The sequence below is a fragment of the Vigna angularis genome, chromosome 9 (genome assembly GCF_016808095.1).
Source record: "Vigna angularis cultivar LongXiaoDou No.4 chromosome 9, ASM1680809v1, whole genome shotgun sequence".
Taxonomy (NCBI): domain Eukaryota; kingdom Viridiplantae; phylum Streptophyta; class Magnoliopsida; order Fabales; family Fabaceae; genus Vigna; species Vigna angularis.
Window position 1 is genome coordinate 2,682,945 of NC_068978.1, and position 19,277 is coordinate 2,702,221.

The following is a 19,277-nucleotide window of genomic DNA, read 5'->3' on the forward strand; positions in this document are numbered from 1 at the left end:
TTTTAAATGAAAAATTCGTATAATTTTTATCTAGTAAAGAATATGATATTATATCTAATTATATAAGAATAAAATTACGAATTAAAAAATGATTTTTTTTAAATAAAAAATAACACTAAAAACAAACAAAAATGTATATTCAATTGAGAATTTTATTTTTAATCTTAAAATTAAATATGTTTTTAGTTTCTAAAATTAATAATTATATTAAATTTTTTAACGAGAAAAACATATTTTAGTCAATCTAAAATACTCCTTAACAAAGTAAGAAAAAAAACTTTGTTAAATTAAAAAGACTATACTTATTCTTTTTATAACTTGAAGATAAAAATGTATTAAATTTATGATTTGTGATAAGTATAAATTTTAATTTTATGTCAGAGTTTAAAAACTAAAATTATATTTAATTTTTATTTTTATATTTATAAATTATCAAAGTTGCTAATTTGATTTTTAAAAGTAGAAAAAAATGTTATGTATTTATTTAATATAAAAAAATTAAACTAATTTCTAATACCATTGACTTTAAAAAATAATTTTCTATTTACCGTCAAATTATTCTTAAAAAATACATTTTGGTAGGAAAGTAAATTTATAAAATTTAATAATTACACGGAAAGATAGAATTTTTTTTCTTTACATAATTAAACATTAAAGTATCTATATGTATCAGCTTGATCACAGGCTGTTTTGCAACTTAAAAACCAAAGTAAAACTTCTTGAATAAATTGATAATTTATTTTCTTAAATCATATTGAAAACATGAATGTTGATTATTTGTTACGTATCAGTGTGATCACAGGCTGTTTTCTTTTCCCACATTTAAAACCTTTGTCCTTGGTAATTTAAAAAGCCCTTTCTTGTTGGGAGTATCAATGATATGTGCCACGTCACCAACATATGTTTCACTTCATTTTATATATTGATTTAGAAAGAAAATTACATATTTTATTAAATTGTTTTAATATGATCAATTGTTTATTATTTCTTAAAAATATTGTTTTCAAATATTTATATATAATTTAATTAGTATCTCAAATCAAAATAAACAATTAACATTTATAAATTTAATCTATGTGTTACTCTTTTAGTGTTGTGAGTGAAAGTGGGCCTCCAAGTAGAAAAATTATGAATAATTTAAAGACAATAACAAGAAATAATTTGATTATCTAATGTATTCTAATATATTTATTTATATACTTATAATAGATAATATTTTATTTGAAACATTTGAAATTATTTAAAGGCTTTATGTTAAGAAGGATACAGAATGAATTTATTTTAAAGATTTACCCATTAATCAAGATTTTTCTGTAATTTGCCTATTTGAGTAATTTTTGGGGAAACTGTCATCCATTAAAAAAAGTCACTGATCCATGGTGATATTAATGAATAAACTTAAAAAAAAAATTAAAGCTGAAAAACTTATTATTTTTCAATAATAGAATTTTGGTTTGATTTTTGTTAATTGTTATCCCTGTTTTTATTAATTTTTTGAAAACTTGGAATTCGACTTTCTTGGAACCAATTTTTTAGCTGAGTGAGTTTTTGGGTATTCAATGACACTGTTAATAATTAAGAATTTTATTCTGAGAATTAAATTCTGAATTAGATTTCTGATGTCCGTCACAATTCACAATTTAAAAATGAAGTTTTTCAGAAACTAAATTTCAACTATTTTTTCGCATCTATGATATTACTTTATGTTACGAATTTAACTCTATAAATATCAAATTGTCTAACATAAACAATTATTAAATTTATTATAATAAATAGTGTTGAAAAATATTTATTTGCGAATATTTGAAACGGGTTTACTAAGAGAAAACGTATAAAAATTGTGAAATACAGAAAAAATGAATTATTTATTAACTACAATAGTTTGCAATTTATTAGTTCCTACATAGATTTTATTATAAAATTTAAATGTTTTAAAATATATAAAAGTATAATAAAAAACAAAATAATTTTATTATATTGGAAACACATTTGTCATTTTGTCTCCGTATCGATGTTTGTTTATTTTGTTAAAATACTATTGGAAACATATTTAAGTACAATATTTTGTAATATATATTTTTTATATTTAATGGGTGTAAATTTAATATATATGATTGATATTTTTGGAAGGAGTTCCTTTGTCGTTATATGACGAAACGAAACTTATCGGCAAATTACAATATTTAATTTTGTTACACGTGAGAGATATGACTGAGAGTGAATATTCAACGGATTAGGCATTTAAAATAATATTTCAGAAGTAATATAAATTAAAAATTATTTACAATATTATAGAATTATTGAAATCTATATAATTATTTTTTAATGACTGTATATTTATATTTATATTATTTTCTTTTTACTATTATGTTATTATGATACACTTATTTCATTTAAAATATTATAATTTTAAATATAATAAAAACAAAAAATAGATATAAAATAAGTGTATAAGATAAATATATCTTTTATAGATTATTGTGTATTGTAATAAAATTTTAAAAGTAATAATAATATATTAACTTGTGTTGGAAATCCAAGGTGATAAGCATGAAAAATACATGTTTTCAGACTTATTAATTAACTTAAAATTTGTATTTATTTATGAAATAATGTGTGTCCTCATTGAAAAGTTGTAATTAGAAGTAGGAAAGTGTGTAGTAAATTGTACATGAATTTATACATCAAAGTGGAGTGCTATCAGATGTTTCTCGCTAAGCCAACACTAAATCGCTAACCTAAATAGAGTTTTATTCGCTCAGCGCACCAGCACAACTCACTGAGCGAATAAAGGACAATTAAAGATATGCTGCAGTTGAATATTCGCTTAGCGCATAAAGAGTTGTGCACTTAGTGAATTAGTTATTTTTTCAATTGGCTTTTAAAGTGGGAAATAGACAGAAAGAACTCATGACAGAAGTTCCGGACAGAGGAAAGAAACGAAAACATCTCAAGAACTTCCAGAGACTACTTCAAGGCATTAAGACACCATTGTTGCAAGGGATTGCTTCAAATATGTACGTTCTAGATGACTAGGAGTAGTTAAATTTGTCTTTCGTTGGAATTGGATGTGATGAACTCACTCTGATGTAATTTTCCTGCTCAATATATCGTTGTTCGTTCATATGCTCTTTCTTGAATTTAATAACATTGTATGAAAATATAATGTTATTTGAATGTCTTTGATTACTGGAAAGTAACTTTGAACATGAACATAGATAGAGCACCTAAGTGATTTGGGATCTAGGGATAGACTCAATAACTTGGTCATTCTTAACATCAGACTTAAATGCAAATTATATGTTAAATTGACTAAGGGATTAACATTTTGATATATTAATTTAGAACTAGTTGCAAAGGGATTATGACTACTATTCCTTGATGTGAATGTTTGAATGAAATAATGATATATTGTATAGAGTTTTATCTTCATATGATTCATGAAATCCAATTCCAACAAAGTTTCTTTTAAATATAATTCCTTGCACACCAACTTTATGATAAAATACCAAAAAGAGTTTTTTGTGTTGTTTTGTGCATTTTGATGTCTAATTGAGTTATAAAAGAAAGAATTGTCATGTGTTGCACAAGTCCCTTGGGAGACGATACTTTTACTTATCCACTGTATTACTTGGAACGATTTGGTATACTTGCCAAAAAGTTATCACAAGGATAATTTTACGATGTATATAAATATAAAAAAAGAATTAAAGACTAAATATCATATTTTAAAATTTTGAATGGGAAGAAATACAATCTTTTATATAGATTAAACTCATATTTTAGTCTTCTTATATTTTTTTAAAATATTTATTAATATTGTATGCTTTTGTCCGATTAAATAAATATATCAAAGACTATAGTTCAATAAAATCTTTTTAGTGGAGCAATTCAAACTTATATTTATTTGGGTTATATTTAGTTATTATAATTAAATATTGATAGTTTTGTGTATTATTACTTGATTTAGTCATATAGATCCCTATTTTTATTGACTTTCTCTAATAGTTTCTTCAACATTTTCTTTTTCAATTAGATTTTTATTTTTACAAAATTAAAGCAATTAGGTCATTGTCGTTAGATATGTAATAACATCGTTAAAAATAGTGTTAGGTGTCAGTTCATGGTGTCACATGATAGTGACATTGTAACCTGCACTGAACCGAGTCGAACCGAATCGAATCAAACCAAATCGAATCAAACTGAACCGAATTGAACTTAGTCGAACCGAATCAAACTGAACTAAACCCAATCGAACTGAGCCAAGCCGAATTGAACCAAACTGAATTGAACCGAACCGAGCTGATTCGAACCGAGCCAAATCGAACCGAATCGAGTCAAGCTGAGCTGAACCGAACCAAGCACAGTCAAACCGAATCGAACTGAACAGAACCGAACAAAACTGAGCGAATGAGATGAACGAGACTGTTAGAACTGAGCCAAGCCGAGTCAAATCCAACCAGAACATAAACCGAGTCAAACCGAACCGAATAGAGGCAATTCGAGCTGAAATGAGCTGAGCCAAACTGAACCGAACCGAGCCGAGCCAAAGTGACCCGAGCCAAGCCGAGCTGAACCTAACAAAAACGAATCGAATTGAGCTGAACCAAACTGAATCAATCCGAATCGAACCGAGCACAACCGAGTTGAGCCGAATGAGCTGAACGAGTCGAGCTGAGCCAAGTCAAACCTAACCGAACCAAACTGAATCGATGTACTCAAACGAATAGGGTTGAGCCGAGCCGAACAAGTATAATTGAGCTGAATCTAACTGAAACGAACCGAACTGATGTGAGCCGAGCCAAACTGAATCAAAACGAGCTTAATGAGCTGAACTGAGTCGACTAAATGGAATCGAACCGAGTCAAGCCGAGTCGAACTGAAGCTAAGCAACCAAACTTAGTCTAACGAACCAAACAAAATTTAACCAAAATGAACCGAAGTGAACCGAGATGAATCGAACCGAAACGAAGCGAGCTAGCCGAAACGAGCTCAATCAAACCAAACAAAAACGAACTGGACCAAGCTGAATCAAATCAAATTGAATCGAGCCAATGAACGAGTCTGTGTTAAGAGGAATCTATTAATATTGAGTCGCACATGGAGTCTTTTTTTTGTGCAAAGAAAATGAAGACTTAAGAGAGAATGAGAAATAAATAATTTATCTCACGGATAGCGAAAAAAATGGAGAGGAAAATTCCCATTCTTGTAGCTCTCTTTTATACCAAAGTTCAAGTTTTAACTTAATTATCTCCTTTATATAATAGTTAAATTAAAATAACGTCATTTTAAATTTGTGAAGGGATGTCACAAAACCCAACAAGGTGATGGTATACACCAGGCTCTAAATACTTGTTTTAGAGTGTTGCTTCCTCCACCACCAGATGATCCCTGCACCACTCCATACCTAATTTGTCCTTATTATAAAACGGATGCCAACATCCGTTTCACCTTCAACGGATGTTGACATCCGTTTACATATTTTATATTTTATTTTAAAACAAAAAGAAAACTTCAACGGATGTAACCACATCCGTTTAATAAAAATTTTAAATTTTTTTTAATTATTATTCAAATAATAATACATAAATTAAATTAATAATTATTATTTTATTAAATAAAATAAAATTAATTTATAAATAATTAAATAATAATTTCAAAAAAAAATATATTTATATATTAATTTAAAATACAATAAATTAAAAAACTAAAAAAAAAGAAAAAAAAAACTTCAACGAATGTCGCCACATCCATTAACGGATGTGGCACTTCCGTTTTAATGAATTTTTAAAAAATATTTTAATTATTATTTAAATAATAATATGTAACATCCCAAAAATACAGTATCAAAACCATATAAGAGAATTATCACAATTAATAATATTACAGCTCAGTCGTTCAAAAGGGATTCAGTACAATTACGGTCGAACAACCTTACAACATAACGAAGAGTTAAAACAGCACATTAGATAAAACTAGGCTGAACGGTTTACAACAGACCTATATCGAACGGTCCTACAAAAGAAATGGCCAAAAGATGACCGAACGGTTATACCAAGAAAAATCAATAACTGACCGAACGGTTCTACTGTTCGGCCTTAACCACTTCACCAGATTTTCTTCTAATGCCTCTTCCAGCAAATCTTCTCCTTCTGCTCACATCCATACGAATGATAATTGCAACAGAAAGACAACCAACGAACGTACAAAAAGACAAGACAGGAAATAGGGTAAGCTTATGTAATTCAACAGCTGCCACCCGAGTGATGTAGTAACTGAGATACCCTCAACAGCTGCCACCCGAGGTTAGTCCGTCCGTCCAAATTAACCATAAGGACGAGGACCTCCTGCCATTCTCACGCATGACTTACCCTTCTCTACGTGAGAAACGAGTAATCACGAATATCAGGATGAATCGCCAGCTTAGCATGCCCATATTCATACTTTACCAATTTCCAATATACATTCATGAGCTATTCCTCCCGGGAACGCTCGTTCATAATCCAATCCATTTCGTTTATATCATATTTCATCATCTTTCATTAATAAGACCTCAATGAGATCAATTTGAATAAACATCTCTGAAGATACCAAATGCCGAACGTTAACTTCGACTCTGAACAAGACCGAACGCTTGGAGTGAGACCAAAGGTCTCCAGTTCCAAGCGGATCAAAACCGAGAGAGAGTGAATCATTAGTTTAAGAAAGGGAGTGATTAACATAATATTTCTCGAGAACGACTAGAACCAAACGTTTATATACTAAGTGAGCCAATTGGATGAACTAACTCACGAGTTAGACCGAACACCAACAAGCCTAGGCCGAGTACTAAAACTCTAGGCTGGAACCAATTTAGACAGACACTGAGGGACATCAAATAAGGGTACTTAACTGGATCCGGTGAATAAACCGAACGTCAATAAATATACTTAGCCTTTGAATGAGTTAAACATCAAGAACAATCAGAATGCCAGTCAAAGACCGAGCACCGAAAAGGGCGAACCCTATTGAGTTTGGACGAACGTTCTTATTATATATATATATATATATATATATATATATATATATATATATATATATATATATATATATATATATTTGTCAATACCCAATTTTGTCCGGATAATTAAGATTTCACAAAACTAAATAAAAAAAAACATAAAAAGAAAATGAAAAAAATACTATTTATTTTACTTTTTGCACCCCCAAATTTTCTTTTAAACACTTAATCCAATGGCCCAAAATAATCCCATTTTTTTTACTTCCTCAACACCCCTTTTCTCTTACCACACCCCACTCTCCACATCACCATCCACCTCACCATCCATATCACATTCCACATCATCTACCTTTTTCATTTACTTTTTCCACCTCATTTCCATATTAATTTTTATATACCAACTTTTTTAATTATTCCACTTACATTTTTTAATTATATCTTCTCCATCAACACTTTTTATTATCCATTTTTCTCCACCTTATTTTTCCACCCACTTTTTATATTATTTCTTTCACTTATTTTCCACATTAACTTTTACTATTCACTATATTTTATTTCACCTAATTTCTCCACCAACTTTTTATATTATTTCTTTCACTTATTTTCCACATTAACTTTTACTATTCACTATATTTTATTTCACCTAATTTCTCCATCAACTTTTTATATTATTTCTTTCACTTATTTTCCACATTAACTTTTACTATTCACTATATTTTATTTCACCTAATTTCTCCATCAACTTTTTATATTATTTCTTTCACTTATTTTCCACATTAACTTTTACTATTCACTATATTTTATTTCACCTAATTTCTCCACCAACTTTTTATATTATTTCTTTCACTTATTTTCCACATTAACTTTTACTATTCACTATATTTTATTTCACCTAATTTCTCCACCAACTTTTTATATTATTTCTTTCACTTATTTTCCACATTAACTTTTTCTATTCATCTTTTTTTTATTATATTTTATTTCATCTAAATTTTCCACCAACTTATTATATTATTTTTATTTATCAACTTTCTTCATCCTTAACTCTATAAATACCTACATTCTCTTCACTTCACACACACACACAATTACATAATATACATCTCTTCTCTCTCAAAATCTCTTCATTCCATCCCAAAACTCTACTTCATTTTTCTCTCACATTTTACTATTTCCTAATCTCTCTATACATAATAAATCCCATACCACATTTCTACTATAAAGCTATCTTCTTCATCTTCCATCTATCTTTCTCACAACTTATTACAAGTAAGGTTTTATTTCATCACACAAATCTTCAATCATTCTATTTATATATGCATTTTGATCATTTTTTTTAGTTTACAAATTTATCTTGTTTTCTATCACAATTTTTCTTTATGCTTTTCACATTTTTATGTCATATATATATTCAACTCATCTATCCTTCTTAATAAAAAATATAAAACTTTAAAAAACATGTAATAATATAAATATCGGTATGAGTACTCGTGCGATCGTACGCATCAGCCTAGTACTCATTACCCAAAATATAAAATAAACAAAAAAGTCGTATGAGTACTCGTGCGATCGTATGCATCAGCCTAGTGCTTATTATGCAAAAAATAAAATAAACAAAAAAGGTCGTATGAGTACTCGTGTGATCGTACGCATCAGTCTAGTGCTCATTATGCAAAACAATAAAAAATAAGGAAAAAGCCGTGTGAGTGCTCATGCGATCGTACGCATTAGCCTAGTGCTCATTATGCAAAAATCTAAATATTATATCAAAATACCAAAAAATATAAAATCTTCAAAAACTAAAAACATCCACATTTTCAAACAACAAACAATCTTCCTTGCCAGAACTACGTGATCCTTGATTCTCCATCAAAAGTGGAGATACGTAGGAGCAAGGCTAGTCCTTGTCAGGTTCACTTCCCAAAAATCCAAAATCATTTCAAAACAATTAAAAAAGCCAAAAAAATATATTTTGTTTCTTTAGAGTTTTATTTTAGGGGATAATTAAACATTTTGAAAACCACATCATATTCGCGTATTTAGTTAAAGGTACTGCCTTCGGGCAGGCGTTGTAGGGTGCTAATACCTTCCCTACGCGTAACCGACTCCCGAACCCAAAATCCGGTTTCCGCAGACCATGCCTTATCATTTTATGGTTTTTCCGTAGTTTTCCAGAATAAACTATGGTGGCGACGCCAAATCTCTTTTTTCAAGAGGTCATTATTTTTTCGGGTCGTCGTCCCGTCACGATCCCGGTTGTGACAATATTTTACAGAAAGGAGAAAGAGTGTCTGGTGTAAGATTGAACACTTACTCAGCACGAGCACTTGGTGTAAGACCAAGTACTACTAACTTATAGAGAAAATGCTTGATAAATATAATGGATACCATTTTTAGTAGTGTTTAAGAACAAACGAATTATACAAATACATATAGATATACTTGGGTTTATAACCAAATACCAAGGGACGACTACCCTTGGTCGAACGCTCATGTACAAGTATTACAAAACAAGAACACTCGTCCTCAACAAGGATTCTTCCCAAATGAAAGAATCCAATTCCAACCAAGTCCACTAGAAAAAACCGAACGGTTAAAGACCATTCAGTGACGAACGTACACTTTCATAGGAAATTTCATACTTATAATTCTTTATAGTAATTCATTTCTCCACATCTATTTTCATAAAATCAAACATCCATATCATAATAAATATTCATACATCATATAGTCAAAACATATCAACAATCATACTTCGTATTCATTCCGCAACTCAACAAACATGCATCCATTAAAACAAACGTATAAACTAACATACAATCAAATTATATAAGCTTCCCTTACCTCTAATGTGACCGAACGTTCAACAATGCCGAAATATAACTCCTCACTACTGAAATCTTAGAGTTCGACGATCACCCCTTATAAACTAAACCAAATGGAAAACCAGAAATACTCAGAATAAAGTGACCTCTTCATGCAACCAAGAATCTGGGTTTGCATGTGTAAGCAGAACGAACGTTCTAAAGAGAAAGTAACTTACCAGTTGAGAACCAAAAACTGATCGGTTCAACTGGAAGCTCTTGACGCTGGAAGTGCTTCAGCGGTGCCTGAGTGGTGATCGGAGAAAAAAAAAAGTGAGATTTTGTAGAGAGAAGTAAGAGCTTTTAGAGAGGTTGCATGCAGAGAGTGGCGTGAGTTTTGAAAAACTAAGCTTTGCTACCACCGTCAAGGATGAACGACCACTCCGCTGCCCACACCTGTCTCCCACTTTCTGATTTCCAGATTTCCTCGCTTGACACCTGGCGTCCGCTCAGAGGAGTTTTGGGTGCGTTTTTAATGAGATCTGACATAATACATAAATTAAATTAATAATAATTATTTTATTAAATAAAATAAAATTAATTTATAAATAATTAAGTAATAATTTTCAAAAAATTAAATAATATTTATATATTAATTTAAAATACAATAAATTAAAAACCTAAAAAAAAAACTTCAACTAATGTGACACATCCGTTTTAATAGATTTATAAAAAAAATTAATTATTATTTAAATAATAATACATAAATTAAATTAATAATAATTATTTTATTAAATAAAATAAAATTAATTTATAAATAATTAAGTAATAGTTTTCAAAAAATTAAATAATATTTATATATTAATTTAAAATACAATAAATTAAAAAACTAAAAAAAAAAAAACTTCAACGGATGTGGCACATCCGTTTTAATAGATTTATTAAAAAAAATTAATTATTATTTGAATAATAATACATAAATTAAATTAATAATAATTATTTTATTAAATAAAATAAAATTAATTTATAAATTATTAAGTAATAATTAAAAAAAATTAAATAATATTTATATATTAATTTAAAATACAATAATTAAAAAACTAAAAACTAAAAAAAAAACCTTAACGGGTGTGGCACATTCGTTGAAGAATTTTTTCTTTAACGGATGTTGACATCCGTTTAAGAAAAGAGGTGGGAGTGTTGGATATTTTAAAATAGGTTTAAACCCTCGTTTGGTTCTCATATTTGTTGGACAATCTCAAATGGGTCATCTTTTATTTTTCGGTCTCAATTGGGTACATAAACTTGTAAATTATCTCAATTTCGTCCAAATATTTGAAAATTTGAGTCAATTAAGCCCTGTCCGTTAACTTTTCACAAACGACGTTAAAATTGGTTGATGTGGTACACACTTAATGTGCTGACGTAAAACTATTATATTATGTGGAATTTTTTACCTTAATTAACCGTGTTTGACGTGGCACAATGAATTAGTAGTGTTAAGAATTTTTTAGGATTAGAAATTTTTTAATAAAATAGGGTTAGAAAAAGGGAATTAGGAATTTCATCTCTAAATCCAGTAAAAGAACACACGAGAGAACACCCACCCATCGTTCTCCACCATCATGCAAGCCTTGAACTCGCTCACCCTCCGCGTTTCTCCCTTGGACCCACTGCCAACAGAAGGGTCGCCGCCGCCAAACGCGTCTTCTTCGTCTCCGCCACGACGTCATTCATATTTCACAAACAACAACCACCCCTCGTTTTGCACCCTTTTCTCTATCTGCACCAAGGCCCGTTTTTTATGCACCCCAACTTTTCTCCCACCTAATATTTTGATGCCCACCATCTCCTCTGCGCATTTTTAGGTTTCAACACTACGCTATTGTTTCGCCCCTACACTTCCATTGTGTTGGGATTCAACTTTTTCCGTTAGGGTTTTAACCATCTAAACTCTTCTCTTGTTGCAACCAAGCAACTCTCTTATTGTTTGATTCATTTGGGTGTTTTGCAAAATCTGGTTTTGGTAACTTTTGGGGATTCGTTTGGTGCTTGGTGGGGTTTTCTGAAATTGTGTCGTTCCATCTGTCTGTGTTATTTTTGGGTAATACCCATAATTGGTTTGTTGAATTTCAAAGTTTTTTTCCTTATTTTTACTGTTTAATGTTTTTTAACTACTGAGGGAATTAGGTTCTGTCTTGGTCTGTTTGTTGTGCAAGGGGAAAAAATTTCCCCTTCCGAACTCTGTGGAAGAACCCTGAGATAATAACTATGGCTGCATTGTGATTCTCATTGTTATCCCTATTGTCATTCTTCTTGAACTTCTCTAGTTTCTTTGTCCTCCGTTTCACTACTGTTCTCCTCATTATCCTTCAATGTACTCTCACTCTCCTTGTTGTCCATATTTTGATTCTTTGGATTCGTTTCTGGCGTCGGAGGGTACCTTTCTCTCAAGTTAAAGTCTTAGATTTGCAGAGCTCTTAATCCTAAGATATGTCAATTGGCAGAGATGAATCCTGATAATACTTAGACAATACTTAATAACAAATTTCACGTAATATAAGACATATTCCACGTAATATAAGACATATACATCAGCCGATTAAGTGTGCACCACGTCAGCCAATTTTAACGCCGTTTGTGAAAACTTAACGGACATGGCTTAATTGACTCAATTTTTCAAATATTTGGACCTAATTGAGATAATTTACAAGTTTATGGACCCAATTGAGACCGAAAAAAAAATGATGACCCACTTGAGATTGACCAACAAATATGAGGATCAAACGAGGGTTTAAACCTTTAAAATATAAAGAATAATTTTGGAATTTCAAAAAAATGTGGTGATGCAAGGAGCAATGTGGAGTGGTGTAGGGAGTAACCGTCCTTGTTTTAACACATATATATGGGCCTCGGGAGTTTACAAACAAGAGTTGAATTTGTGGACTCAAAATCAAATAGTTGAGTGATGTAAACGTCTTCTAGAATGTCATTTATGAATATTTTAGAATAAGTTAAATTGCTTTGTTAAGAACATATTTTTTCAATGTGATGCATGTTGTTAAAAAGTCATATCTCTAATATAAATTATCATTGCCGAAAGAAGAAGCACATCAAAATATCAATTTTGTAAAGAAAAGTAAGACTAGATAATTAAGAACACGATCAATGAAAAAGGAATAAGAAAAGTCTTGAAATAAATAAAAAAAGGCTCTAAAAAGGTCTAAAGGTTGTTTTAAGACATATATATGAGCCTTGGAGTTTACAAACAAGAGTTGAATTTGTGGACTGAAAATGTAGTGGTTCTAGAATGCCATTTAAGAAAGAGTTATTGATGCCAATATGTACTTGTTTGTAAAAGCTAAAGTGAGAATAAGTCTAATAGTAAATACATTCACAACTGGATAAGTCTCATCCAAATTTCTGATGAAACCTTTTAGCCACTAGAAGAGCTTTGTACCATTTGAATTTCATTTAATTTGAAAGACCCATTTGCATCCAATAGTAATTTGTCCAGCAAGCAGGAAGGGAGGTGAGATACCATATAGTATTAGTAAAAAAAACATCATATTCATCTTCCATGGCCTTTTGCTAGAGAGGGGGAACAAGGCTTCTTTTACAGTAGATGCTGGTTTTGCAATTATGGGAAGAAAAGTAGGATAACGATAAGGCTTGCCAGTACCAAGTTTACAACATGTTTCCGTAGGATGAGTGTGTCTAGAATATGACGAAACAACAAAGTCAATAGGATTACGTTCTATATAAGAATTAGACGCAATTTAAATAAAAGACAAACAACAATAAGGGATTCATGGGTAGCATGTCGAATTCAGAGTCAACAATAGATGAAATGATACCAAGAAGAAATAATAAACAAGACACCGAAGGAGATTGTGTTTAAGTAACAAAAAGGAAAATATTTTTGGAAATAAAAATATTGCCATTTGAATCAAGACACTTACAACTTTGGTGATATGAGAAATAACTTAAGATTGTACACGCAGCAAAACAATGTCGTAAATATTAGTATTATAGATACTCAAGTATCACTACTACAAGAAAATGTAGAAATTTAAAAATCAATAATAATTATTTATTATAATGATAAATTTAGATACTAACTTATAAATTAAAACATATTAATATTTAAAATAATATTTATTATAACAAAAATTTATAATTTATTTGTGAATTTGTCACTAAATTGATCTCTAGTTAATAAATAAATTAGTGTTCTAAATCTTAAATTTAAATTGGTCTTTAATTAGTGAATAATTTAAATACCGATTTATTTGTTAATCAAAATCTTGGTAATTATGTTAGAAACTATTAGTGAATAATTCACCAACTAATTATAATTTTTATTCATGAAACTATTTTAAATATTAACATCTTTAATTTATAATTTGATATCTAAATTGGTCATTTTAATAACTAATTATTTTTTGTCTCTAATTGATTACTATTTAAAGATATTTTTTAATGGATGTTAATAATTAACAAGCTCAATACAATTTTTTTTAAAAATTATAATTGAAATTAAATAGATAGTGTAACACAGTTTTTTTTCTTTATCAGCAAAAACAAATATATTAATAAATTGTTCCAACCCGTATACAACAAAATCCATAACACAAAAAAAAAAAATTACAATATAGTAAAACCATCTTTGATGGTCCTCCCTAAACCCAACACAATATAGAAAAATGTTCATTTTTTTAGCCATAATATTCTTGACTATGCCGAATGTACTACTATTAAGGTCTTTGAGTACAATATTAAATAACAAACAAACAAATGAGATTATAACAAGATGATAAACTTATAAATTCAACGCAAACTCTGCTACCTAGGATAATAATAAACCCACAAGCAACATTATCTAACCTCGTCGGCTTATATCTTCTTAGATTATATTCATATATCTCCAAGTTGATTATAATAAGAAATGGCAGGATGGATTGTCAATATATTTTTTTTTATAATTTAATTATGTCAGTGTAAACCCTTTTACAGTGTTATTTAACTATGAATTGTTATAGAGACACAAATATTAATTTTTAACTAATTTACTTTATAAATTAGTTGTGCGTCAAAATAGAACTATTATTTAGATTTTGGAAAGTTGCATCGAGTCAAGGTCACATGTGCATCGTGGAAAACTGACAATCCTATCAATGACGTGTTAGAAGAATCATAAGGATTTCTTTTGTCACCAACATGAAAATGGTGTTTCACCATGGACCTGGTTTATAGAGATTAAGAACACTAAATTTTTTTAAACAATCTTCGAAATTCAATTACTAAATCACATGCCTTTTTTTTTTTAATAAAATAATTGAAGAGAAAGAAGAAAGGAATAAAATTGAGTTAGATAAAATGTAAAACCATAATATTCATGATGATAACTCTTGAATAATACAACTGAAAGCCCAAATAACAAAGGTTTACAGTGATAAAAGGAAATATGCTAATGAGCTTATTTATCAGAGTACAAAAGCAGCGTCAAAGACAATGTGACCCAAACAACAACATAGAAAACGAGGCATGCACGTAACATGCAACTGTTATTGAAAGCAAAAGGAAGCCACCAAGCGATTAGATAGAGACACTGTTAGGGATTCCTCTAAAAGTCATCCCTGGTTTGCTGGTAGGAAGCAGCAGAGTGTAGGGCATTTTGACTGGTCCAGTACGATTTTTAAGTCCTTCATTGCTGTTCCTATCTGAGATTTCGTTCTCAATTTTTCTTAAGTCATCTGTAAATCTTCTAAACAAATCTTTTGCTTCTTGATGGGCAGTCCAATCCAGACTGTTCCTTTGTCCAAGATACACCTCGTCTGAAGCATGGGTTGATAGTAGCTCCATTACTGAAAGATCAACAACGGCCTGGTACTTTGGAGTAATTGTTTTCAAATAAGCTTCTTGAGGATTCTTTGTCATCTCATCATACTCTTGAGTTCCTGGTTTTGGGATCCATCTTCGGCTTTGTGTAGGACGGTTCATGATATAACCTCCATAAGGATACTGTCCAAAGTTAACAGCGGCGTGAAGAGCTGAAGCAATCCATATAATGGTAGTGCAAGTCTCAACCAGATCATGAGAAGTATGCATTTTAGACCATTGTGCTTTTAAATCACCGTGACCCTTCTCCACAACTTCCTTCCACCATGCTTGCAATTCAGCATCTCCTTGAATTGCCTGATCGTCCGAATAATACAGAGCGACATAGTCTTGTACCCAGAGCTTAGTAGCATTCCATATTTCTAATCCATCAACAGCGTAAGGATAGTCCTCTATCACTAGCTTAAGGTCATTAGCGTCATCCTCAAACGCCAAACCTCTAAATCAATCATAAGAAGAAATAAGTTATTTTCATAACAGGGCTATTCCAATTTTCACCATCGACATGATATTTTCCCATAATTGGACACATTAATTTTTTTCTAATTTAATACGGTTAATTTACCTTTTGATAAGATCCTTTGGTAATGCTTGGTCAGCGAAAACCCAATTCTTGTATATAGCAGAAGACATCTCCATAGAATATGGTCCAGGTAAAAAAGTTTGCTCTATAACGCTACCTGCACTAATTAGAGACTTCCTGGCAAGTGAATTTATATTGAGGGTGTCACGGAAGTGAGGATGAAGGAGTTTGTAAATGGGATGAAGTACACTGAGATTCCTGTTTGTTGATATGGCAAATGGCTCTATCACTGCGTGAGTATGTAACCTGTGATATTTGACAGACACCAAGAAAGTTAAAAGATTAAATTTCGTATTACGTTAACATGTTTGCATATGTATGCTTTTAGCAGATTGAGTTCTTGTATAAATATACCAGTGGCTTATGAGCTGATGATAGTTGGTGTCATTTACAACAACATGAGCTTTGGCCAATAACCAAATTGTACTTTCGACACCTTTGTCTGCAGGCAGCACCACTGTGGTCTCGACATTCGGATGATCACATGGACATTGATGTGGCTTGTTTAATTCAATAGCAAGTGGTTTCAATGTGCCGTCATCTTGTAAGAACAAGAATGTCCTGGTGGCATAAGCCTTTGCAGAAGGAAGGTCATTTATCTTCCCCAAATACGCCATGAATGCTTCATAGTAATCCAATATGAACAATTTGTTATTAGCAAATGCCTGTTCCACAAACAATATCAGTTCAAGTGCCTTTGTATAGGAAAGAATAATTCCAAATCTAAGTATTTAGAGGAAGTGTTGAACTATGATATTAAGTTGTTTCTGTTTACTTCATTACCTTATCTACTTTGACTCCATTCATGTTTTTCTCCAATATTTCTTTTGTTACTGTACTGCGTTGAATACAGTTGCATGATGTGTTCTTTGGCAATGCGAGCTCCTCCTTCTGCCATTAATAAAGATGTCCAATAATAAGAAAGAAAGGCCATGACAATAGAATAATTCAGCATATAAAAGATCTCTGTATATTAAAAATAAATATAATATTTGCACTCACTTTAAGAAGCCGAATTACAAGAGGGTTTACACCGGCAATCATCTCTCTTGCAAATTCTTCATCAGTCATCCATGCAAACTTGCTCTCTATACAAAACCATAGCAAAGAAAATAAAATTGGCAAAGAGTGTAGTGTTTGGAAGTAGTTATACCGGAGTTCCATGTAAGCAATAGTTACCTTTGATTACATCAGGAGTTGGGAAGTCAAGGACACTTGGATTACCGTTTCCAGTGATAGATAGAGGCAGATTAACTCCACCTTCATACATTTTCAGCACTTCTTCGAAGCCATTAAATTCATTTGATGTGGTCTTTAAATACAAAGATAGGAGCAAAGGTTCGACGCTTCCACCTAAAGCTTTCTTTGCTAATATAAAGAATTCTGCAGTCTTCTCGTCACTGAAATTTTCATCTCTTGGCACATAATAAACCTCAGCTTGCTCCTCGTAGTTACCACCTAGTCAAGACATGAATTAAGCATAGAGACATTTTATCATCAAAGAATTCAAACTTTTATTTGTCACATGTTTTGTCTAGGCTGGTCCTTTCTTTAGAACATGTAATTAAAGCATGATAAAATGTAACTCACCATTTTTGTTATTGTGGATAACGTTTCTCCCAGTCCTAACCCTACGAGGGTAGGGATATTTGAGGCCTCCAAGAACTGGGTGATCTTGTTGTCCATCGCTGTCAAGAAAGCCCAGATCATTATAGACATCATAATCATAAATCCTATCCCATTTCTCACGCTTTCCTTTTCCATCTCCCCTTAAATTCTTCAACTCTTCTTCTCTGTACGCTTTTAATTGCTCCGGCGTCTTACCAGGAAGATATGGCTGCAATGGATAGTTTTCATAAATATATAGTTTTCTCATTTAAATTTTTAGAATGGAAATAACAAAGATGGTTATTTGACTTACAATGTTGGCGAAGAATATGCGATCCGTTTTGTAACACTTATGGTTGTGAATCCAGGAGTTACAGTCAAAATGAATATGGTTCTGGTCGTGTTCACTTGTTTGAGTTGAATATTCAATAGTCATACTAACAAGGAAGAACTCTTGATCCATTAAGTTTGTTACATAAAATGCACCTGGAGTTCCCATATCTTTATCATCCCATTCAAAATAAATATCAAATTCTTCCAGTGTCTCTTTCAAAGTTCGCAACACAGAAACATTATTCTCCAAATAGGCATCCTTTCCAACTTTCCCAGCTAATTTACAAGCTGCAAAATGCAAACAAATCAAAACCTAAAAATAACAAGAAAGTAGTACATGTTTATGGAATGCAGAAAGATTTTTTTACAGTATCATTTGATTTCAAATCATCATATATGATATAAGCTATTTGTTTTGATAATAAACGTAACTATTTTTGAAAGATTGATAATAGAAAAACTTGTATACTGATAATGCATAGTGTGAACTGAAAAGAAAAACATGAGAAAGAGAGAAGACTAACCATTCTCTGACTTGTTACGACTAATCAACTTGAAAGACACAGACTTAGTGATATCAAGTTCGGGTGAGTCGTTAATTATCTTGATGCCAGTGGCAACAAGACCCTGAACACTGCTTATGGTTTCAACCACACTCTTCCGTATCAACACCACCCTCCCCTTCACCAACTTTTTCTTTTCCACTATTGAACTCATTGCTATAGGAAGGACAATTTCTTATGAATCTAATTATGCTGTGAGTTGTGAGGAATTCAAGCTCTAACCTCAGCTATTTATACACAAAAGTATGTGTTAATATATGATGATAAATCTCTTTGTATTAATGTATATGTGTGTGAACACAGCGTTTTACGAAATTTAGCATTATTTTTTATAACAAGTTGCTTCTATATACTTATTCATTTATTTATCATTATTCAAAATAAAAAACGGTAATTATTTCATTTTGGCTTTTAATGCTATGTCCGGAAATGACAATTTGATACGTATAAAATTTTGTACATTGATTTTGATATTATTATTTTTT

The 19,277-nt window shown here is 30.8% G+C and overlaps 1 protein-coding gene across 1 annotated transcript; it reads right to left on the reverse strand.

Annotated features, from left to right (window-relative positions):
* Positions 1–15,174: 15,174 nt before the first annotated feature.
* LOC108323182 (seed linoleate 9S-lipoxygenase-like) lies at positions 15,175–19,000 on the reverse strand. The gene is made up of 9 exons (XM_017555550.2): positions 18,754–19,000; positions 18,210–18,517; positions 17,879–18,125; positions 17,468–17,746; positions 17,291–17,376; positions 17,072–17,179; positions 16,643–16,953; positions 16,271–16,534; positions 15,175–16,144 (listed from the first exon to the last, which is right to left on the reverse strand). The coding sequence occupies exons 1-9, from the start codon at positions 18,944–18,946 to the stop codon at positions 15,403–15,405; spliced, it is 2,538 nt and encodes an 845-aa protein (XP_017411039.2). The 5' UTR covers positions 18,947–19,000; the 3' UTR covers positions 15,175–15,402.
* Positions 19,001–19,277: the final 277 nt, after the last annotated feature.

Excerpts from the sequence above, each read along its gene's own strand:
- LOC108323182 (XM_017555550.2), bottom strand. The coding sequence starts at position 18,946 with ATGAGTTCAATAGTGGAAAAGAAAAAGTTGGTGAAGGGGAGGGTGGTG. Across the intron at positions 17,747-17,878 it reads TATCCACAATAACAAAAATG|GTGGTAACTACGAGGAGCAA; the intron begins GTGAGTTACATT and ends TGTCTTGACTAG. Across the intron at positions 17,377-17,467 it reads AACTCCTGATGTAATCAAAG|AGAGCAAGTTTGCATGGATG; the intron begins GTAACTATTGCT and ends GGTTTTGTATAG.